Source organism: Molothrus aeneus, chromosome 5, assembly GCF_037042795.1.
Source record: "Molothrus aeneus isolate 106 chromosome 5, BPBGC_Maene_1.0, whole genome shotgun sequence".
NCBI classification, from domain to species: Eukaryota; Metazoa; Chordata; class Aves; order Passeriformes; family Icteridae; genus Molothrus; species Molothrus aeneus.
In genome coordinates, this window is record NC_089650.1 from 43,607,609 (window position 1) to 43,632,407 (window position 24,799).

At 36.3% G+C, this 24,799-nt stretch overlaps 1 protein-coding gene across 1 annotated transcript in view; it reads right to left on the reverse strand.

Annotated features, from left to right (window-relative positions):
• Positions 1-23,861, reverse strand: part of IMMP2L (inner mitochondrial membrane peptidase subunit 2) — a 403,527-nt gene extending 379,666 nt beyond the window's left edge. The window contains exons 1-3 of the mRNA XM_066550494.1: positions 23,823-23,861; positions 15,493-15,630; positions 8,517-8,620 (exon numbers count right to left, since the gene is read on the reverse strand). Coding sequence (XP_066406591.1) covers positions 8,517-8,620; positions 15,493-15,627 — 239 coding nt within the window. The 5' untranslated portion in view covers positions 15,628-15,630; positions 23,823-23,861. The remainder of the gene's footprint in view (positions 1-8,516; positions 8,621-15,492; positions 15,631-23,822) is intronic.
• Positions 23,862-24,799: the final 938 nt, after the last annotated feature.

The window sequence follows — 24,799 nt, forward strand, 5'->3', positions numbered from 1 at the left end:
AACTTATAATATAAATAATCAGGCTTTATATCTTAAGAAAAATTACTGTATTCTAGGATTCAAGAACTGCTGAATCATACTGTGACATCCTACATACATTTCTCTGTTACAGCTTTCATACTACTGCAGATAGCAGAACTTAGCATTGGAATATGAAAGCCTTGATGCCAAGGAACTGGATCTCTTTGAAAGATAATGGTTTCATATGGAAAAGAGAGAGTAAGCTGATTTCCAGAGTTATTCTAGGAAAAAAAAATTAAAATACATTACTCCATCTCCTCATAGGTGTACAACAACTTCCTCATAATAGGTGATACAGCATCTTTAGGTCCAAAATGCGTACTGTTCACATTTCAAGTAAAAAAATATGAAAGGTAAACACTTAAAATCGTGAGTTCATCTTAAACAGAATCTAGCATCTCATGAATTCGGCACTCAGCATTTCGTAAGTGCAGTGAAACCTAACATTAAGTACTTTTATTTGTTATCTTCTCTAGGAATCAGTTGGAACATTGGCTTCACTTTCAAGGGAAGGAAATTACTTTCAACAAAGTATCAGTTTAACAATCCTCTAAAGTGTCAAGGTATCTGATCATCAGATTAAACAGAGTATGTATTCAGAGCATATATTTAAAAATTATGGTCCATCTATCTTTATCATAATCAAAAACAGACTTGATCTAAAGTGCAAGAAAAACCATATGAATAGCCATTAATTTTTTTATCCTATATCATGACAGATTTTCAGCCTGAATTTACATAAGAAGGAGGTGTCTAATCTGAATACCCTGCAGAGAATGAGCACTGGAATTTCACATTAGTTGCTGAACGATCATATTGCCTGCCACTTCCAGCAATGAGATTGTGTAGCTTATTTCACTGACTTGTAAAACCTTTCCTAGTTCCAAGTACCTACATGCAATGCCAGTCATAAATAACCGGCAATTACTTTGCAGCAGTTGGAAATGTACAGAGGAAAAAGGTATCAAATACTTTCCTATAAGAGTTGTCAAAGTTTCTTAAGGTTCAAGGAAAAACATTTAGGAAACACATATTGATACCTTTCTGTACATACATGGCAGCAGATTCTGCTATAGCAAATCATATTCCTAGCATCTAAATTATAGCTATTTCAAAAGGTAAAAGTGACATTTTTCTAAACCAAGGCAGGCTTCAAGTTCTTTTTGCTCGTGACCTTCACAGAACAGTCAGCCATCCTACTGTAAGGCAGAGTTACAGGATCAGAGACAGCTTTCCAACCAACCAAATCACCACTGCAATTTCTGCAACACTCCAAGCAGCTATCCACTTAGACCCAGGACCTCCAACATACTGCTTATCATCTAAAAGAGTATAAAAAACTATTCTATGCTGTTCCACTTTGTAAAATTTTTATTGAAAACATAAAATTATGTCATTTGGTAAAATAGGCTTTTTCCTCTTCTTCATTTGCCTGATCACTAAAAGGTGAAGTAAAATTAATTAAATTGAATTAATAAATCAGTTAATTTTGAGATTGAAATTACTGTTAACACTCCTCCAACAGCAGAACATAGGGCCTCCTTACGTAACAATTAGCTGTTAACACCTGATCATACTAGAATTTGAAGATCACAACCATTTTTTCTCACATCTTTCTCACTTGCCAAAGAATCAGACATATATTTGTGTGTAACTACAAATTAACCTGTTTTTATTATTTATATCCTAATCTAGCTGAGTTGCAACACTACTTCAACTCACAGTTCTTCCAGTGTAAACACAGGTAAGTTAATATACTTACCAGTACATACAGTACCAATTCAGGAACATCAAAATTAAAGCTGTTCTACACAGGATAATCTACAGATCTGTATTTTTAAGTATTTTGCTTCTGAGGTGGGCAAGACTGTAATATCCCTTCACTTTCACTACAATGGGTCTTAAAGAAATTTTATGCTATTTACCTCAGAAGTAAATTCAACCAAATACCTGTCTTAATATGTTAGGTTGGATATGGGTGTGTGTATTCTATTCCTATCTGATGGGGCAGTTACCTTCTGTTAAGAGGGCAGCTTTCTTTATCTCTTCCACAACTAATCCTCCACCTGGGGAAATACCTTCTGCTAATGGGCCATTGAGTGTCACTGCATGACTGATAAAATTACATTATCCCATTGTGAGATGCTCCACCCAGAGGGAGGAGCCAAGCATTCCTAATTGGATATAATCAGAGATTTGAAAGACCACAGCCAGCCTTTTCCATTGGATTCCCAGAGGAGCAGCTATCTTCTCCACTGGATTCCCAGGGAAAACCAGGGCCATCTACACCTCTACTGGATCTTCAGAGGAACACAACACTCTTCTACAGGATCACTGCTTCAACAGAACCACACCTGCCACTGCAGGAGGACTGCAGCCCCCATTTAATCAGACTGTACTAACACCCTGACCCACAGGGTGTTAGGTCATATTCTGACTTGACAGCCCTGTTTTGTATTACTACATTGTTTTTGTTTGTTTTTTATTTTTAATTTTCTTCCCTAATAAAGAGCTGTTACTCCTGCTCTCATATCTTTGCCTGAAAGCCCCCTTAATTTCAAAATTATAACAATTCAGAGGGAGGGGGTTTACATTTTCCATTTCAGAGGGAGGCTCCTGCCTTCCTTAGCAGACAACTGTCTTTTTCAAACCAAGACAATACCACAGACTGTGCATCTGACTTTAAATATTTTTGTCAAGTCTCTGAATGCTGCATTTTAAATTAACCACAGACTATGTTATATGCAGGAAAACCTAAAACAAACTAACAAACAAACCAAGCCCAAAACCTAAAACAACTCAGTAATCAATGAAGTGGATTTAGTAAACTTCCCATGTAGCATCCTAATAGATACTCTAATAAATGTTCAGCAACCACAATTTGTTTCTTAATTCAACAGCACAGTAGTTAATTTGATAAAAAGGCCAGTAAAATCAAAATCAACCAGAATATGAAGTTTGCAGAGCACCACTTACAATACTACAGTAGTCTTCTCAATCAATCGACACCTCTTTCACAAACAGCAAAGGCCATCTGACTTCCCCTTTTTAAAAATAAATATTGTTCTTTTTGAATCTCCAACTTTCAATTTAATCACTGTAAGCTATAACGTAATTCATTTATGTGACTTTTTGGCCTAAAGAGTCTAGCCAGGCTCTTTCCAGCAGTGATTCTTGCAATCAAGTCTTGTCAACTTCCTAGTCATATCCATAGGCTCTAAGGGTAACAACCTTAACTTTAACTGCAACAGCTTCTTTCCTCCACAACTGCTCATTTTCCACAGTAACGCAAGCACTGCCTATTAAACCCCTCCTGAGCACTTCATAATACAACCAAGGGATCATGTACAGTATCTGAAAAGTTTGCTTAGAAAAAGGATTTTACTTTACAAATAGAAGACACAAGGCTTTCTTCCACCAACAGCATTAACACACATATACAGTATGACACCCACACTAAGAAGAGATCGTAACACAGATAATAAAAGTAAAACTACATATTTGATTTTTATCAAGAAAAGACATGAGAGGTTTTGTTTGGATTTTTCTCAGCTAAAAGAACAGAATAGGAAAAGATTTTCTGAAGTCACTGAGGCACAGAAACTAAAGTGATTATTTAGCTTCTGTGTCAGCACAACCTCCTTTGCAGTGTCCTACCTGCCAGAAGACAGATGACTTAGTACAGAAACCTAAGTACAAACAAAAATAGAACAGAAATTGGAAGACTTAAGAAGGCCAAGAAGAAGAATTTATAAAAGTTTGTCCAGTATTTTAGTCAGAAAGAAGCTTTCTTAAACATAATGCAAGAACCATTAGATATCTGTTCACATTATATCTATCAGAATTTAGTAGAAAATCTTTTCATAATTACAACTAATTCAAATTCAAGGCAGTTCCTTCAGTAAGTACCTTCTTGCTTATATTTATTTTACTAAGCTAGTCTCAATAATGAAATTCCAATTAGTGATCTTCTATTAACAGCACATATTCAGTTTGCACCATTTGAGAACTCCTTTGTTTTCAACAACTAAACAAGATTATATTCCTTCAAAAATTGCATTATTCAGATTTGCGTGTATAGGTTGAAACTTGTTGAACTATCACATAAAATCATCACTGCAATTACCTTTTCCATTTCTCATTTCTGAAGAGATGCCAGTGAGGGACACAGTGGCAGAAACAACCTTAAATACAGTACTTTGATTCTTCCACCAGAATGATTATCTGCACTGGATTTTTCAAAGATCAAGCTCACATAAATGCTTAGCAGTTTACCCAAAATAAAGGAGTTTATGGAAAGGTCCAAGTATGACCTTAAACTCAGACAAAGAAGCGACAGAATCCACTTAATATCCCTCATAAGGATAAGAAGGACAGGAGACAAGAAGTATGATTTGGCATTTTTTTTTTAATGTCAAGGAATTTTCTATGTAGAAAGTTGGGTTTGTATTTAAAGCAATTATGCTCCTGTATGAGAACTCAAAAGAATTTGACAAAATATACAACACTTCTTTCCTTATTTTTATAGCTGACCTTTAAAAACATGTTTTTAAACATACTGCCCATTTAGCTATTATAGTTCATAATTTTAAAAGCATGTTACCATTCAGGATGTACAGAACAGACAGCATGGTTCCCTTTTCTTCTCCCTCAGATTAATTTAGCATAGCTATTTTTATTTGACACATAAGAACACACTCTAAATTAGCAATGGAAGGACACCTGGCTATTCAGCAAGTAAGTTCCTGCTCTCAGTCAAACATTGCAGAAGGTGTTCTCTCTATTACAGACATAGCACAACCTTTAAATTAACATCTAATTTTTGACCTCAAGGTTAAACTTAGTGTCTGTGAATATTTACAACTTTAACATTTCATCATTTGAAAATTTAAGCACCAACTTTTTCCTACTTTAAGACAGGAATTTTGGAATAAAAAGACAGTATGAGTGTACAATCAGGATGGGAGGGTTTCCATAAAGGCAACCAAAATGAATTCTAGACCTAGAAATCACTCCTTGGCAACACCTTTTGACAGCAATGCCTGTATTTGCACACAGTAAAAAACAAATTACATACAGGTAAATTTGGCAAAAATATCCCTTAATCTGCAGTAGAAGAGCACTATCTCTAGAAGTGCTGGGAAGTGCAGCTGCAGCATGTATTCCCAGGGAGCTGCATGAGCTGTACAGCCCCCACTGTGACACACACAGCTCCAGCTACAATGCTGCTGGCACTCAAACTTTACAGAGTGAAACCAGCTGAGAGAACACTACATATCTTATAACTCATTCCACAATATCTAATAAAGTTCTACACAACTGTTGAGATCTACTTCAACTAAACTCTTACAAAGTAGATGTTTGTTTCAACACAAAACTGACTGAAAAATCAAGGTCTGCCTGGCAAAAACAAGCATTCATCTTTGAAAGATGACTTCATGTGCTACATGACTATTTTTCCTCTTTGAAGACAAATAAATGCATTTTTCAAACTAAAAGTATAGCACATTTTTAAATTTTTTTTAAATCCAGTTAAGTGAGGGAAAGGTAGTTTTCTGGAACACAGAATAACTGAAATTACTTCATTTATTTGAAAGTTATTCCTGTTTTGATTTTCTATGTAGCAAGTCCCAGTAATACAGCAGTATCTAAATCAGGCATTGAACAAGTGATGAAGTTAAGGATGATAACATCTACTCAGTTCTGAATCAACTTAAAATTGTGAGTTCAAAAGCTACAGCATGTAACATTGAGGTCTCCTAATTCTGCTATCAATAAAAATGAGTTCAAACTAAAGGGAAAAAATGTTCTAAAGGCTGAGTTAAGATATAACTATCTGTAAAACACTAAAATTAAAAAAATTAAAGAAATTTTTTTGTGACCAACTTATTATCTCCATTGGTTTTACCTGACTTTAATTTAATATTTTAAAGACTAATGCTGTTTTAAATATCTTGTCTAAAACAAGGTAAATGCACATGTGTGCATACAGTGGCTAATTTGACAGATATGACTGAGATAAGTGGTTCACCTACATCAGATAGAGAGACTGAGATGACAGAGAGACATGCAGTCTTCATTCAGTACTTTTACTAGGTATAAACACCACCAAGTACTTGAGTATTTGGGTGTTCATTTGTAATCAAAGTCAGAAAATAAATATATATATATATATATGTATATATATACACACATACATGTTTATCAAGAGCTAGATCAGACAATAGCAGCGAAACTTTCAGATCTGCAAGCAGTATGAGAATCATGACCACAGGTGCACTGTTTCTCTTCTGGGGCATCCAGGACCACCAAGACCAACTCACCTCTTTGCTCTCTTCATACCATCAGAGATACCATGTCATTCTGGATGGCTGCTGTTTCTACCATAATTTCCTAAAGGGATTGTTGAGATCCCAGCTATCAAAGTCCATCATAAGTAGAAGGTCAACAGCCAAAACTTGGAGCAAAGAGATGAGTTTGAATGGCTCTGGTCATGCTGCCATGAAGGAATATTTTACCTCAGATCTTGTTCTACAAATGACCACCCTTCCAGAACCTCTAAAATATCTTCTACTACAATTTGGCAAAGAAGAGACAGTGGACAAATGTAAAGCAGCCAACAAGGATACAAAACAAAGGTTTACATATCCATTTGCCTATCTCAGGCACAACAATACTTTCTCAAATGAATTTCTGAGAAGATCAGTAAAGGAGCACCCGATGGGACATCCAGCTTCCCTGTTCATGCCTTACCTAAATCAGGATCTGAGGACCAGCAAGTAAAATTCATGCATACATGTGACTTATAGAAATCATAAGTAAACAACCAAAGTGAAAAAGGTAAATGTACTAACCCATTTACACAATAGAAGCATTGTATAGCAAAATTTTCAAAAACTGACAAGTACAAAAATCACATCAGATACTATATCCTGCAAAACTTTACCACACAATGAAAAACTTAACAAAACAATAAGGAAGCAGGCCAAAACTGCTTCTAACAAACCCGTATCGTGAGGTACTTCAAAGTTGTTACTGAAAATGTAAACATTGAATGACATTTTGTACTAAAACTATCCAAGAAATTATTTTTACATTGTTTAACTTCCTTTGTACTGATCTTAAAGTGCTTTGGGAATACTCTGATCTGATTATCCAGTGGACTTCCCAAAGACTAAGAAAAGCTTCCATACAGTGCATAAATACAACTTCTTCTATGTGGGTATACATAAACTCCAGCAAGGGAAAAGTTTCCAAACATACCAAAATCTCCACAGCATCTAAAATACTCATTATCCCGCTCAAACATACAGCAAAGTGAAAATAATCAAAGCAGACAGCATCACAAACATTCAAGAAGTATAATAAGAATGAAACTATTAATATTGTTTTCTGATCGGACAACGTGCTCATTTTCTGTTCACTCTATTAATTACTAACCAGTTATGCTGACTCTTTTAAACAATCACCAGAGCATGACTTGGGCAGAGGGATGCACACAAAGGCAGAATCACATTTTACAGCATCCATTAAGTGACCTGAAATTGAAGCCCTTTTGCAATATTATCTCTAGCAAATATGAATAAATTCATATTTGTAGCTAGACTATTTACAGAAAATTTTACATGACAGAAAATGAGACAGGTCACAGCGCAAATTTTAAGTGTCTAGCGCAAGAAGAGAACTGTCTTACAAATTACCAGTACAGTGAAGAGGAAAGCAAAAAATGAGACAATTAGAAAAGATACATGACAAAAAGGCAGTTAGATATGGCTTCCAAAGACATTTTTGTTACAATTTACATATTGTGCATTTCACTTACAAAATTAAAACCTTAAGCTTAAACTCTCCAAGCATATGAGTATGTATTATATCCCTGTGTCAGTTATGTGCACTTTGACATTCCATTTCTATATTATATTAAGGCTGAAATGAAGTTTCTGTCCTCTGTTAATCTTGAGTATTTTGAACAGCGAAACACTGCCACCTTTTGGCTTGATACATAGGCCTCCCAATTTTAAATGTAGAATTCTATATTTTGCTCCATTTGTCCTTATGGAGGTAGTTGAATCCTTGAAGTCTTAGCTAAAATTTTATTCAGTAGATATACTTCACCAGGAAGAAAAATATACAGTACTAGTCAATAAGGAAATTTTTTTCTCATAAGTACATGGCCAAGCAACCCAAAACTACACTCCTTTAGGCCACATGATGTTTTATCTATTTTCCATCTCACAACTCTTTGTTCTTGGCAGTTTTAGTACACATACACACTGTATCACATGATACCTTGCACTGCATTCCTTTCAAGTAAAAACCAGATAATGCATTCTTTGAACATCTGAGTTTTGAAAACAGACAACAGAAGTAACAATAATGCATTATTTAAAATGTTAGGTTCCTTGCTCACATATATACCTACATTATTGTAGACAAAACACTGAAAATTCAACATCTACATAAGCATGTATTGAAATGTATGCAAAATTACTTACACCAGTGACACAATGTCCCCACGTTGTACATCATAATTTCTAATGCTCCAGTGGTTCAAGAGTACTACATCAGATGCTTGTCTTCCCCCAGGATTCAAAGAAGGCTAAGAGAAGGGGAGAAAAACAGATCTACATTTAGATCGACACTTTCTTTTTCATTCTTCCCCCAGTTATCTTTCCATCAACAGGGGAAACCCATTAAAATTGGTAAAAACCATACCCACTTACTGTAAGAGGCCAAGAATCTGTTACATTACAGGAAATACATTTGAAATAAACTTCTTTATTAAATGACATGTTAAAAATCATTAATTTATGACAACTACTGCATGCAAATCAGATTACATAGGATACATACTCATGTTGTCATTATATTGCAAAGGCTCCATATTGCAATAGTTTCATACCTCCTTGATGATTCACATAGGCAGCTCCTCTAAGCACTAACCCTTCTTCTTAGAGCAGCCAACTGACTCCAGTTCCCCCTCCACCAACCAATCCACCCTTTTATAGCACTCTTCTTCTTATCAGCTACAGCTGTGGCCTGTTAAGGTCAGGCCTGCTCCTAATCTTTAATAATTAGCTCAGCTGCAACTCCTTAGAGGTAAGATTACTTTCTATACTACCTTTATTTTCTTATATTCTATCCCCCTACATACTTATGGCAAACCTGATGAAAAGAAGGGATTGTTGCTACTCCTTATCATTTAATATTTAAATCAAAGGAGAACCAAGTACACTAATTCCCAGGAAAAAAAAAAAGAAAAAAAAAAACCAAGCTTTTTACAGGCATCTTACTATTTATAAAAGCATAATGCACTAAAAATGAAATATAGACTTGTAGCAATACTAATCTCAGCATCCTTTGCAAAGGGGAAAAACAAGCCCTATACCTACAGCACACACAGACACTGGCAACAAATGTGGGCCTTCCATAACAGGACACTAAAGGGCATGAATCAAAATAACCAAGTAATTAATGCATAATTAGGAGGCACATCAAATCCTCCAAAATTATTTTGTGTGATATGATACAAAACCAGGGTACCTGATCAATGCTGCCTCTGAGTTAACTCTTGGTAAAGGGCAGAGGAAGAAGCCCATCACAATACTGTCTTTATTTTTCCAAGGCTTACTTTAAAACAAAGACTCCTTTTACTTGACAGAAATTATTTAAGAGTATTCCAGACTGAAGTTTTCTAGTAATTATTTCTCAGAAAGCTTTTTCAGGGTCTTCAAACAAAATTACAGTATCTCCCAAGTTGGGCAAGAGATAATCACTAATTAGAGTTAGGCGATATATGCAATAAAGCACATAGTGTTGAAACTAAGCTACTCCTCCTTTGTATGGTAATTGAAATATCAGCTAAAAATTTTGTTATTGTTGCTGTTGTTGTAGAAAAGGCACTTACACTTTAACTTGAAGCACCACATAAACCACTGGACTTTTACTGCTAACATTCCCCTCTCCAAACTGATGGTACCTTTGATGAGTAAACCAACAGGAGGACTGAAATTAACTCTTCTCAACCCTAGTAATAACACAGTGTCAAATTTCATTCCATCATTATTCAGTAAACTGCTCTCAAATAAAATGGTTATTTAGTATTTATTTTTAACTTCAAAAGCAATGTCTCTTTATTACAGTTTCTTCATTCATCATTGCTAAATAGATTGGTTCACAAAGACATGCTTCAAATGGGATTTGTGAAAAATTAGTTTTTCAGGGTGCAAGAGGAAGTCATGTGGTAGGATCCTAAGTAGGTGTAATTCACATGAACAGTAAGCAATAAGCTAGGTCAAAAGAATAAGCATAGGAGAGGGGGAGGGATATGACATCATATGTTTAGTTAAAGAGCAAATGAGGCTAGTTACATTTTGGGCTACAGGCAAATTTCCAGTGAAGTAAATCAGGGGATCAAAGCAGATCACTTTAATATCCATAGAGATATGGTCTGAGTCTAAGCTATAAACATATTAATACTCATTGCTGTTTTATTTACTAGACTCAATGCACTTCGAGAACCAGATAAATGAAAACCAGGAGCTAATTAGCAGTTATTTTATTAGTAGTTTTTTATCAAGAGTACCAGAATTACTTATCACCTTTACAGCATTTTCCACCAAAGGATCAAATATTTACATACAAGCGACTTACATACAAACTCACAAACAATTCAGTCATACTCACTTTGCCAAATGCAGGTACATAGGGGCCAGAATCTTTCAACATTACTAAGTATAAGGCAGAGGCCAATCTTACAAAGCAGGAATCATACATATGACATATTCTCACAAAGTAAACTCCTTAGTACTCCAAGGTATCTGCCTTAAAAGGCCAAAAGAGGAGGATGAAACCTTTAATAGAAACCTTAAAACTATTGTTCCAAAAGATAATGTATCTCACAGCTGATATTTAGAATATCTCTAAATAAGTGCTCACACACTTTTTGTATCACATAAACTTACATCAACTACATCTTACAGAGAAATACACCAGGTAGGTACAGTATTGCCCTAGTTGCACTATCCGAGTTGACTCCTATTTTTTATGCATTTAAACAAAGGGAATACCTTAGAATTCAAATACATTTGGATATTGCATAAGTTTTTTTTAACTTAAAGCACTCTAAATGCATTTTTAACAATACCTGACCTCATTTTGATATACAGAGTGGATATTCAACTCATACATTAGAATGGTTTTTGAGAAAAATACGACAGTATAGGCTTTTTTCTTCTCTCTCACAAAAACCTGACAAACGTGCAGACAATAATAGTACTTTATTAGAAGAAAGTGAAGGAAAACTAGGAGACAACTATTCATTTACATCATCACTACTGTCTATTTAAAAAATAAAAGGATAAATCCTTCAGCAAGCCTCTCTATTGTAAATAACTTCTCTATTCTATATTCTTCTCTATTGTAACTAACTGAGATTCCACAACAAACAAGTATAGAAACAATACAACTTATTCCTCATGATATTTTAACTACTAGTAAGGTTTCAGGTCTAGGAAAATCAAAATACAGCTTCTGCAAAAGGAGTCAACAAATAGGGTCACAAGGACTTTTCATAAGAAACAAAATGACACAGAGGTTTCTTCCTTCTAGTCTGAAGCATTATAACTTCTTTGCTCAAGTTTTTGGCATAAAAGCCTGCTACAAATAAGGCACACAGGTCTTAATTTAAACCGTGGTGCAGAAGCCACAAAACATTACTCCTTCCAATTACTAACTAATCTAATGCTAAAAGCATGCAAATTGAGATCCCCAGCCATATGACAAAGCCTCATAGGACATGAGGTTCCATAAGTAGGAGGGTAAAAACATGCCCTTTTGCTATAAATAATGATTAACTTGATAGTTGTTATGCTGCTAGTGAAGGTCACAACTTATTTGCTTGTAGCTTGGGGAACACAAAGAATATTCACATGAGCTTACAGGCTTAAGTACAGTAATCCTAATAATAAAGTTAGGAGAAACTGCCACAGAATAATTACAACTGCTATTATGCATAATGGAATAGAACATTCAATAGTGTTTGCTGCAGAAACATGAGTGCTTCATCAGAGATCGCTGCCCAGGCCACTTCCTATAATCCTTGGTGTTGAACTGTCTGCAATAGAACTTGCATATAAAGCTGCACATACGCTGTCATTTTCTATCCCACTTTAAAACAGTCCATTTGATTTAGTGAATTTACAAATTTATACATCCATGAGGGGTTCCTTTTCCACATCTTTATGTATGAAGAGTCTGTCATACTGGACAAGCAATGAAACTCAATAAAAAAATAACATAAATCAATATCAAGGTGGCCAGATGACAACAAACATTTTAAAGACACTACAAGAAGTCACACCAAAAAAATTCACAACAGTCAATTAAGAAATCTTACTACCAGTTATTTTTTTCACTTACATTTAATATTGTAAACAGATTACAAACTCACTAGAAACACACTATTAATAGAATGCTAGATGAGCGTATCAATGTAAAATCCTGAGCAACAAAACTACCTCATGTGATGATTTAAAAACCCAGTAAATTTGGAAATGAAAGAGAAGGTAATGAAACTATTAAAACTGTTAAAATTATAAACTGCAATAGCTCACACTTATTCCCTATAGGTTAGAGTTAATACATATATACACTGAAGTCAGCACAAGTGAAATTATGACAGGTGGCTGAAAGCACTGAAAAATACAAAATCAGCTGGAGACAATGGAATGCATGAAGTCTTTCTTAATTGGTTGGGTCAGAAAATTTTAATTTTCATTAGAAGCTTTATTCATATGCTTGCCAGGGTGTCAAAAAGTGTTCCCATATTCAGTACTATGAAGCAGCAGTAAGGCTGCTTCATAGTACTGAACAAAAGGAGAAAGTGTAGGGGAGAGAAAGCACACAGCAGAGAACAAGAGTAGGAGAACAAGCATGACACAGAGAAATTAATTTCTTGCTTCTTGTCAAAACTTTTAATTTCAGGCTCATCAGGAGCCAGAATCATGAGTATACAAAGCAAGCTAGACATTTTAGAGGTCTATTACAAAGAGATTCTTGAGAATCTTACCATGGTATCAAATTGAGAAAATAAGGTATCACTGGAAGCATGTGATTGAAGGATACAATCTGACTTCAAACTGACTGAACCTCAGTCTTTCTCATACATATGGCTTTAAGATATGTTGGACATAGATCACTCTCCAAAGAACACAGAATTGCAACAAGACCAGTACTCCCTCAAGCTACTCTTAAAGAGAGAGATATATTCCTTATAATTGTGTCCCTGTCAGACTTGCTTAGATGTCTAATAAATCTTGGCAAGGAAATTAGTATCTTATTAAAAGCACTAGGAATTTTTTTTCAATCTGAAAAATGGCCATATCCATAGAAGTTTAAAACAAACCTCTATTTCAGTTCTGTTTCAGAATACAACCAGAGAGTTTTACAGACACTGAAGTGTCAGTAAAATTATAAATGTCAGCTTTCAAGCTATCCATTCAGTCAACAGAGGGACTGTTTAGTTAACAGATACAGCAAGTGAAAAGCTTCAATTTTAATAATCCAGTGAATATATATTGCTTTCCCTTTGTCAGGTTGAATAAATCTAAGAAAATTACTGTAGTGTTCTTCAAATCTTCCATGGATAAACCACAGTCAACTATTTGCTCTTCAAGTGAGTAGCAAAGCAACACTCCAAAACAATACCAGAGCACTCTCAAACACTTGGGACTGACTTCAAAGAAAACATAAAACTGAGGTACTAACCAGAAGCACAACAGACTTGTGGAGAGGGAAATCTAAGAAATTTCTTTCCAGCTACTGAAGCAAAACTATTGCACAATAATAGATGTCAAACAGAACACTGCATCAGAGGCAGAAAAAGATCAAACAATAAATGGCAATGTGGTGTGCTAAAAAAACCATTTAAACATTTAAATGCTCAGGTCACACCCACTAATAGCAAAAAAACCCCCAAAAACAGAAACAAACAAAGGCAGAAAGCCAAAACCAGAAAATCCAACATGAATCTGCATCTTAAAATATTCCATGTGCCTCTACACCTGCAACAGAGGCAAAAAATGGGAAGATGGAAAACAGAGAAGTCGTAGTCATCTGGCTAATTTTGTACTTCTCCAGATGCTGTGCTATACGTTTGAAGTCCTCCTGTCTGAAGATAGCAAAAAGATAACAAAACAGGTTTTTTTCACAGTTTCCCCTTCCTCTCTTTTTTAGTGCAAAGGTCTGGCTCTGCAACTTCAAGCCCTCAGATTGTCCTCATTTTCACTGGTCATCAATGACATTCAGAAAAACATCTGTGAAAAAGGCAATAATAACTTACACTACACCTAGCTTTTGGCCTTGGACTGTAGAATTACTGGAGTAACATGATTTTATTTTCATTCCTGTTCTTGATATGAGAGCTGCCTGTTGAGGTTTCTGGACAGAGTTTAAACATCAGATTACAGACTGCCACAAAAGACACAATGCCACCTTGCCATTCCCTCCTCCCCACCACGTGCTTTTTAGAACATTAAACATAAATCAGCCAAGTGCAGGATCAAGCCTAAGTTTTCCAGCCCATGCGTAAATTCTGCATAATTCAAATGCCAACAGCTGGTCTTGATTGCTGTGAAATCTCTCTTCAAGGTTCTGAGCTTATTAAGACAATCAGAAAAGACAGCTTGCCATCCAAAAATTAAATCCTTACTCTCTACTTATTGAAATGTTGCAATATTGGAACAAAATACATCATTGTTATCAGTGGCGATGCATACCAAAGTGCAGTGCATGTGATTTAAAATGCAAAGTAACAACATGGAAATTTTCTATCTACATTAAAATATAGCTTTTTCAAGACCAAATAAATGGTGAAAAAAAATAGTATTCATGAGTATTTATTTATCACCTAAATGTTACACATTCTATTTATATTTACTTTCTTATGCTGTATAAGCATGCAATATAACCAAAGTAAAAACAGTGAACTAATGACTATTTCCTGATAAACAGAAGCAATGAGAGTAGATTCATGCCACTTTCAGTATTCTTCCCTGCAATTGTGCCATATGTGTTCAGTAGTAAGAACAAGTATAGCAAGAAACAGTTTTACTATACAGTTACTATAATGTCGCTACTAAAAATTAATAAAGCCTCCTTATGAGTCATCAATTCAATCCCAAGCAACAAAATATATTGCTCCAAATATTTCTAAATGTCTAGGAAGGTATCAAAACAATCTATCACAATTTCTCCATATATTTTCTTTTTACTGACACAGAATTTTGGGAAGTTTTGCTCTCAAAATCTTTTCTTTCACATCATAAAATATTTAACAAAGTAGAAATTAAACTATTCCATACCAGAACGTCATTTAATAACAATTGAGAAGAAGATTTTTTTCACCTTGCTATTATCAGTGGAGAGCAACCTTTTAATTTCCTGAAAGACAAAAGATATTTCCAGCAATACCTGCATTGATGCTCCTTCCACCCTTGCGACACAGGCAACTCTATCCAGAAAAGTCACAGTTACAGGAACAGCAACAAAGAAACCTTTAAAAAAGGCTTTAATGTATCTCCTCCCCAAACCCTGAGCCTGTGCCATAGTCTGAAAAACATGAAGGAAAGAAAAAAGTCGTTATAGAAAAAATTTGAAGTAACATCAACATGTTGCAATTTAACACAGAATAATTAAGAATAAATTTATTATCTGTTAGAGGTTCACAATATTCAGAGTGAAAAAAAAGAATGTGCACATGAGAATGGAAAAAACCCCAAACCAACAAAACAGAAATCTTAATCAGATTTTAAATGTCTATTCTACAGAATAGAGCTTGATACTTCACATTTACCCTTCAGCTAATTTGAACATTTCTTGCGATCTTGTGCTAGCAGAAGTACTTGATAAAAATTATTCAAGGTGGCAGGTAAGCAAGAACCAAAGTGATGCAAGCAGACATAATTGAATAATGCATTTTGGAAGAAAAAAGCATTGCAAATAATTTTCTCTCCACACACTGGTATTTATTCATTTTTCACCCCCAAAGGCGGATTGTGTTAAGCAAAGGAAAGCTATTTGCAACACATCACCTTTTCTTTATTAAATATTTTCACAAATGAAAATGCATAAATGCATCATTTGCACACCGGTGGTACTGCAAACATAAAATCAATTCAAATTGTCACTTATATCATAGGGACACACCATAACATGATGACTGCTTGTTCACCACTCCGTCACAAAGTTAAAAGTATGCTGGCAGACTAGGCAGCTACGTAATGACACATGGGATGATTCCACTCCAACTCCATGTATTATATTATCTCTCATCTCTTTTATTTAGCCCTGAACATGCTTGGAAAATACCTACAAAGTGCACTGAAACACCAGCTGTTTGTTTGTATTAGTCATACCTCTGAAAAGCAAGCTGAATATCCAGGTACTGCTGCATAGACCCAAGCCTAATTTACATAACTGCAGTTTTAGTATAAGAAATGCCATCTTTCACCTATTGGCAACTCCCTTTTAAACTGCTGCTTCCACCTAATGAATCCTTGTTAGATCAGCTTGTGTTTACATCCAAGAATATAGAGTTATTTTTCAATTAAAATAATAAAAAGTGTAAATATATGCAGTTTCATTTAATCCTCTTACAAAGTACTTAAAATTTCACAATATAATCCTTTTTTCTTTGTTGCATTTTCAGAAACATGGAAGTGATTAACTATTTGTATGCAGACTATAAACTGATATCACGCAGATGAAATAGTACTGAAGGTAGTATTTCTGTCACAGATAGAGCTTCTTCATTCCAAAGAACCATAAAACTTAGAAGAGAAAATTCAGTTCTACAAAGTAAGCCATCTGCATATTTGTCACTAGAATTCTTTATAGATATTAACAGCTTTGCAATGACAGGTAGGATCTGTCTTCTGAGACTATTACTTCTGACATTCACCTTCAAAAGGTTTTAATTTTTTTTTTTAAGTGGAAATATTTCATCATCTGTGACTTGCTCAAAGTTTAAATTTTCACACTGCTTATAATTCAGGCATTTTCTTTCTGAACATTTCATGAAAACATTTTCAATTTGCACCAATCACTTTTACAAATAATTTGAAATAGGTTATGAAACAGAACAAAACCCTCAACATTTCAAGACAAAAGCTATAAGGATTTACTCTCAGCTTATAATTTAAGAACTGGTTATTAGACTCAATCCACCAAAAGAAACTATTGCCTCAACCAGTAAAGCTTTACCTTTGGAAAATATGCCACCTAAAAATAAAATCTCTAAAAATCAGGGTTTTGTCCACCTTTTGACTACATTATTGCCTACACCTTAATACTCTTCTCTCAACCTATTTACTTTGAACTTTGCATCTCGAGTTTTGTGGCTGGAACTCTACTTCTCTGCTATGAGGTCTGGCATCTCAGACCTCCTCCACTCTAATAGCAATGCCAGCCACAAAACCCCATTTCAAGACTTTACACACAAATATATTCACCATGTTCTCCAGAGTAACTTGAGCAGGAAAACATTGTCTGACGCATGTATCACAATATGGCTGATTTAAGAATAGTTTTTAAAAACTCAGAAATCAAACAACTTTACTTCTCTTAAAATTCCTCAAACATCTTTTTCATTAATAATGAAACATGAATATTCATCCTACCCTGTCTACTGAATCCATGGACAGATATTGTCATAAACTTCCTACAGAAGCCCCATGCTAGTATCTACAGAAAAATCCAGAATCTGAAGAGAAGTAATTGGTCAGACAATCCACAGGAGACCAACCATATGCTTCCTAGAACTACAAGCTAATTAATAGTGACGGAGAATCTAGCAGTCAGGTTAAAACTGCTAAGACAAAATGCTTCTTTCTCACTACACCACTTGGACAAGGCAACACCAGCAGTATTAAAGCAGCTGTGGACAACACTGGGAATTAAAGTCTTACTTTTCTGGGTTTGAACACATGTAGCATTACATGGCACAATATAAAAAATTGAGGGGGAAAGCACCAGCAGCACCCCTACAAGCAATCAATTTGCAAAGCCACCAAAACCAACAACTTATGTGCTCAAGGACTTCTCTACTTGTCCCGAATTTTTTCCTCTCCTCCCCTCTCCTCTTGGTAAGAGATCAAACCACTGGTTTCATCTTCCCTGTACACCAAAATGATGAGTCCTTCATTCATAATGATGAGCTACATTCTGAACTTTTCCTGGTTCCCCATCTCCCACAGCAAAGGACAGTTTTTCCCCATAGCACAAACTGAGCCACTCAGCAGAAGCCTTTCTTCCCAAAAGACATCAAACACTTGCACACACATTTCAAACAGTTTGAGAAGAACAATTTAAAAACAATCCATCTGTAACCTTAAGTCCTTTCATACAACAAAACATTTTCAACACATAGCTAAGTTACTACACATCAGTATCTGACTTAACAGTGCCCACATTTTTGCCAGGTCTGCTTCATAAACTTTCCCCTCTAAAAAGCACAAACGAGTAAATTCACATGCAGAGTTCCCATGCAACTGTTGACAAAATAGTTCACCACCCAACTGCCAGTAAATGGGAAGTTTCCCCTCACTCTTTCCATACAAGGAGCTTCAAGTTGTCTTGCACTGCTACAGGGGAAGGACAGCAGAAAGGCAATTTGCAGCATTACCTTCGACCAGTAACTGGACATGTGAATGGATAAATTCACCTGATAATACTGCTGGATTAAAATGTTCAGTGTTGTTCTTTCTTAAACTTTGATGGTCGTAGGAGAAAAGAAAGGGAAAAAGTAATGATAAGCATTTACTGCACCCACAAGAGAGAATTTAGGGCAGTAAAGGGTAGACACAAAAACGACCCTTAAAAGAAAAAAATTCTGGTTGGAGTTTTTTTATAAAGAAAACATAAGATAGTCATCATTCCTGAAGATAATATTCTGCTCTTAGAGATTTCTAAAACATCTGTAGATTTTAAAAGCATCATCATTTCTGGAGTGAAATTCTGAAATACAGTGCAGTGTCAGGTTTACGATGACAGGTTTAAATGCATGTCAGTGAGGCAAGCCAAGTATTGTTTGCTGAAAAAAATAATTTCCCTAACACATATTTCTGTATCTCTGACCAATTTGACACCTTGAATAAGATCAACAAATCACAACACTTAAAAGATGTGGGGGAAAAAAAGGAAGTAACATAACCAAATACAAAAAAACCAGAATAAAATACTTTCGAGATGCATACACTTTTCAGCACCTCTAAGTTACACTTGGTTTAGGGAAAAAAAAAAACTCACAGAATAACTCAGTAGAACTGACAAACTTCAAACCAACAACCTTGAAAACTTGTTTGAACTGGAAACACGGACAAGAAAAATCCAAGATCAAAAATGCTAGCATATAGCAGGTCAAAGCATTAAGAATTTCACATTGTGCAGCTCAGAGATTAAGGCAGATGGAGCACAGCATTATCCAGACTGAAGTATTTGGTGCACAAAAGGTCCAGGGATTATAATGAGCCCCTCATGGGTACTACAACATATGGAGCAGAGATGCTATTTAGATAGCTCTCTATGTATAAAATGTTTATTTTTTCTTACACTTGCCTGCACATTGGAAGACACTGTTTATCACACAGCCTGCAGAAAATCATCAAGTAATTCAGAAAGCCCCAGGTTACAATATATTTGCAAACCTAGGTACTTAAAAATTACCCACAGAAGTATGATAGGAAAAATAGCTGTAAAAACAAGGCATTAGCAGTCATCCGCAAAGGAAATAGAATGGCCCCTGATGTGCTTCTACAAAAAAAGTGAGGGAACAGGAAGGAGGGAATTACAACCTATATGCAAAACAAGTACCCCATCAAGACTGCTACATTAGTGTGAAATTATCTATTTGATCTTGTTCAGGAATTAGTAACTATATGATATATAGTTCAAGAATCCATTGAAACAACCAACTTCTCTGTCAATCAAAATATGCATTTTTAAATAAATCAATTGCACCACATAGAATTCAGGATATATGGTTTGAAAATAAAGACCTTCATAACAAAAAAGTCCATAACACATGAATAAGCCCAATTTTATTGTGTCCTATAATACATAAAACTGAGGAAAAAAGCTTTTGTTTTAAGACTGTTCTAATTTGAAGATGAGGTTATACCTGGCTTAATCACCATGATTAACAGCATACCGTTCAGTATAAGAATTTGTGTGATCTTTTTAACACACTCTTTTTCTACAATCTTTCATGATACAAGGCCAGAGCTAAATACTGCCATGCAGCCTGAGCCTAATTTCCCATTTTAGTTTTACATTTCCGTAATTTTTATATTATAGTGATTACTGTAAGGGTACAAGTACGCAGAGTTTTTAGTAGGCTGATTTAACTCATATATATTTATCCAAGTACAGGCTTGGACATGATGGTGATGAATGCCACAGAAGAATCAAAATAGACTAGCCCATAAGTTTTCAGTTAGAATAATTAATATAGATCAGTGCATTTAAGTTTTCATATAAAAATCCTATCTAGTTCCAGAAGAAGCTCTCATTTATCCTTCAATAAAGCCAACTCTATCCTGGTATTATTCCACTATCGTGGTAACATGTCTATTCAATTAATGTATTTATATTCTGCACAGGTTTTACTCATCCTATTCCTTCATCATATTACTCTCTCTCCCCTAGCACACAGACATGAAAGAACACCCCTCGATTTTGAGTTTGGAAATATCTCAGGTCATGGAAACAAATGTTTTGTTACTGAAGAAGAAAATCATAAACTAATCTGCAATTTCAGCAACTGCACACATATGCTCTGCTGTTCTTTTTTCTTTTCTCTAAATTAGTCTTTTTGTTCTGAGACCCAGATGTTTTGCTTGTTCCAAATACAAAGTAGGAGATTTTGTTAGTTTCAACTCCATTTTGTACCATTTTCTTATGCCTTTGCTTGAATTCAAGCAATTACAATTTCCATGTAATAGCTCTCAGCCCTATGAAATATGTAGAATTTTTCCAGTATACCACAGTAAAAAAAAACAATAATAAAAATCCATTTTTCTAATCTTCTCAGTGCTGTAACATACAGAGAAGTTCCCAGAAGCAGACAAAACCAGATCAACCATAATGAGCTTTCAGTTCACAAACCAAATAGAACAATAACCATCAACATAATCAGTCATAGAATTATTGCTGGGGGAAAAAAGTCAGTCTAATGTGGAACTGATTCTTCTTTTAGTATACTATTACTATATCCCATCACTGGGATCTATGTCATGTCAAGACACCAAAATATATAACTTCAAGTATTCAGATAACATTCAATGAACAGCCTAAAAGTAAGAATAACAGCACTCAGCTTCAAGCATTAATATCATCAGAAACAAATTCTTCTAAAAGATTTTGCTTTTGGATTAAGAAGTTTCATATGGAACAGGGAAGGTTCTTCTAGCCTAAGAGAAAGTCAAATGAATACACAAATTAATAGAAGAAATGAGAGTCTCAGCTATGAATCTTTAAAGCATGCCAGTATACACTGAGTATGAGGGCAGAAAAATGACTGAAAATAATATTTATTATGGTATGAAAAAATGATGCCAAGAGAAAGAATAGAAAATTCTTTTACTATTTGAAAGGTATTTTCCATTTTCATCATACTTCACAAAAATAACTACCTCTCCCACAACTACTGTAAAAGCAGCTTTGTGTATCCTTGTTCAAAGCAGGGAAATTGGGACTGACTCCTCTACAGAACATTCCCATGAAACCCAGCAGTAAAACCCAATGAACGAACTACTTACCATCTACTGTCTAGGCAATAGTAATAAACTAAATGTATAAACTAATACAGAAAATTATGCCTTCAAAAATAATTGCCTTTATTTTAACCACTCATGCTTTATCCTTGAACCCTAGAGGTCACTGGGGGAGTTGTTAAGAGCAGACCTACTGTACTCCATCATTCCCCACCATATTGATTTTGAGTCTGGGATTCTTGATACCTTAAACTGCCTTGTAAGTTTCTCAGGTCCCAAGAATAAGCAAAACAGCTTAACAAGCATAAGGATATGGATTTCCAGAAACAGATGAAATCTATGGCACCCTAGTCATCTTATAAAGATCTCACCACAAAATTACAACTGTGACTGTGAAACCCTTTGAATCTTCAAATTATTGCTAGCATGCTTAAAATATTATTTTCAGAGATGTGGATATCACCCACTACTATACCACATGTATAGTTATTTATCAACAGTTCCAGGAGAAAATTTATTTTGGTAAAAACATACACATTAAATAAAAGAACCTGTATTTTTTAAAGTAAATTAAAGACTCCTGAAAATCTCCCACATACAGTAGTTAAAATGTCAAGTTTTTTTTACAAATGTATATGTATTCAGTTACAAAGCTGCATATTGGAAAAAGTAAGTCTAATTCTGAAGTCTTCTAGAGGAATTATTTCATTTAACCTGAAAATCCTCAAGAGGTTCTGTCTTCCTAGTATATTTTGTTGATAATTTTGATTTTCTTCCTAGTGAACAAGTATATGTGGCATCTGCTTTTAGGGGAGGAAAAGAAAATAAAACCGTAGTGGTACAAGAAAGTTATTTAGAGGGATATGTAAAGCAGCTTTGCCTATTCTGGTATCTTGGTGTGCTCAATGAATTCCAGTTCCACAGAACCAGAACAGTAATTAAAAAAAAAAAAAAGGTAAAACTTCTGTGATGGAATACTGGCTAATTAAAAGATTTTACAAAGTTAGAGTCTACTTGTTCTTCAGCTGCACTTTTTCTATCTTAGGTTTTTGCCAACTTTAAAAAAGTAGGAACACCAGAGAGACATGTCTCGGAACTGGCTGAATCTCTTCAGCTTCAAGCATTGCAGTCTTTATACACAGAAGCATTTAACTAAGAACAGATTGTAGGACAAGCACCAGACGTGGAAAAGCAGCCACTTTAGGACAAGTTATATCATTATAAGCAAACAAACAAACAAGACACACAACAACAACAAAAGATTCTGTCTCAGATGTCCAGGCTGTAGGGTAGCAGGAAAGCCACTCCATCAGGCTACCGGAGAACCGCCATTAACAGTAGTCCTCATAGGACAAATACAAGATGTGATAGAAGTTTAATAAAGCAGAAAAATACGTTAAGTAAGAGCTGCATTTAGTCCAGGGCCAAGGGTCGTGCACAGCACAAGTCCCAGTTGCAGCCATGATGCCAAGGAACGGCAGCAGAACCCCGGAGTCGATTCCAAGCCCATTCCCCCGCCCAAGCCACGCCGCTTTCCACCGGCAGCCGGGCACGGCCGCCTGCCGCACCACCTCTGCCAGGCAGAGGGCGCACAGAGCAGCGGTGCTCTCGCTATTGACTCGGCCGGTTCTGTTTAATCCAGTCCCTTCCCAGGGGAAATAGCCCTCCCGGTAATCTGAGGGGCGAAGAAGGGAGGGATCGCACACGCGACTGGCGGCGGACAGGCAGCCGCGGCCGCCATCAGCGAGCGGCGCTTCCGCCGGCCCGGCGGGGCCCGCCCCGGGGAGGCGGGGCCGGGGGCGGGGGCAGGGGCGGGGCAGGGGCGGCACCAGCTGCGGGCGCGAGCTCTCGGCCGGGCCTGCCGCGCGGCGCCTGCCTGTCCCCGCCACCGCACCCTGAGCCCCCTCTGCTCACGCCCGTCCCCGCTCCCTCCTCCACCAGCGGGCTCCCCGGCCCCTTCCCCGCCCCGGCTCTCCGAGCCCGCCCGGCTCCCGTGGCTCCGCCCGGCTCCCGGCCGCTCCCGCCGCTTACCCTTTGCTCCGTTCGGCGGGGGGGCGGGCCGCAGCCGGCCGCGTCACGTGACGCGCGGGCGCGGGGCCCGCGGTGCTCCCGGAACGGCCGCCTCGGGCCGCCTGAGGGGCCGCGTCTGCCGCCGCTGCACCGCGCGGCCTGACGGGCTCGCCTTGGGCCGCACACAGGGCAAGGCAGGCCCTGCACGGGATAAGGTGCTCGGCCTGATCCTTTTTCAGCCCCCTAGTTACAGTTTGAGTCCCCAGAAAATTGAGGATGCTGCATTGCAGTGGCTGTTTTCCTTCAGTGAGGATAGATATTCATATACATAAAGACATACTCTTGTGGCCATTTTTTGGCAATTGGACAACAATAAATCTCTTTCGATATTCATATGTGTGAAAAGTGCATATTATATGGCTCTACGCAGATATTTACTATATGTACTTTGATGTATTGATTAGTAGTGCTATATTAACATTTTAATAATATAAATGTAGTCTTGTAGTTAAAAGGTAACTTTTGTACTTTAAATAAGAACTATGTAAGTGGGATAATTTTTAAGAAAGGAATGAGGCACTCACACCAGATGGCAGCCACAAGACACTTAAATCTTTCAGAGAAAAGGAATTTATTGTTCTCTTATCAGAAGAAACTGAATTGTTCCTGCCTAGGTAAAGATCAAAGGCGCTTTAGGATTAGGAGGAAGAAGTTGACGAGAACCAGACCGAATCCTTTGTTTGAATAGAATTTATGCATCATGTAAGGAGTGTATGAATATGCCACAGGCTATAGCTCTTAAGGGTTAATCCTTTGTTAACTGGGGTCCTTTTTCGGGCTCGTGCTGCCCAGAAAAAGCTACCCGGACATCTGTAACTCTTTGTCTCTATTGTCTCATATTGTCCTAATTCAAATTAATTGTCCAAATTATTATTACTCTAATTGTATTACTATTTTTATAACCATTTTATTACTATTAAACTTTTAAAATTAAAAAA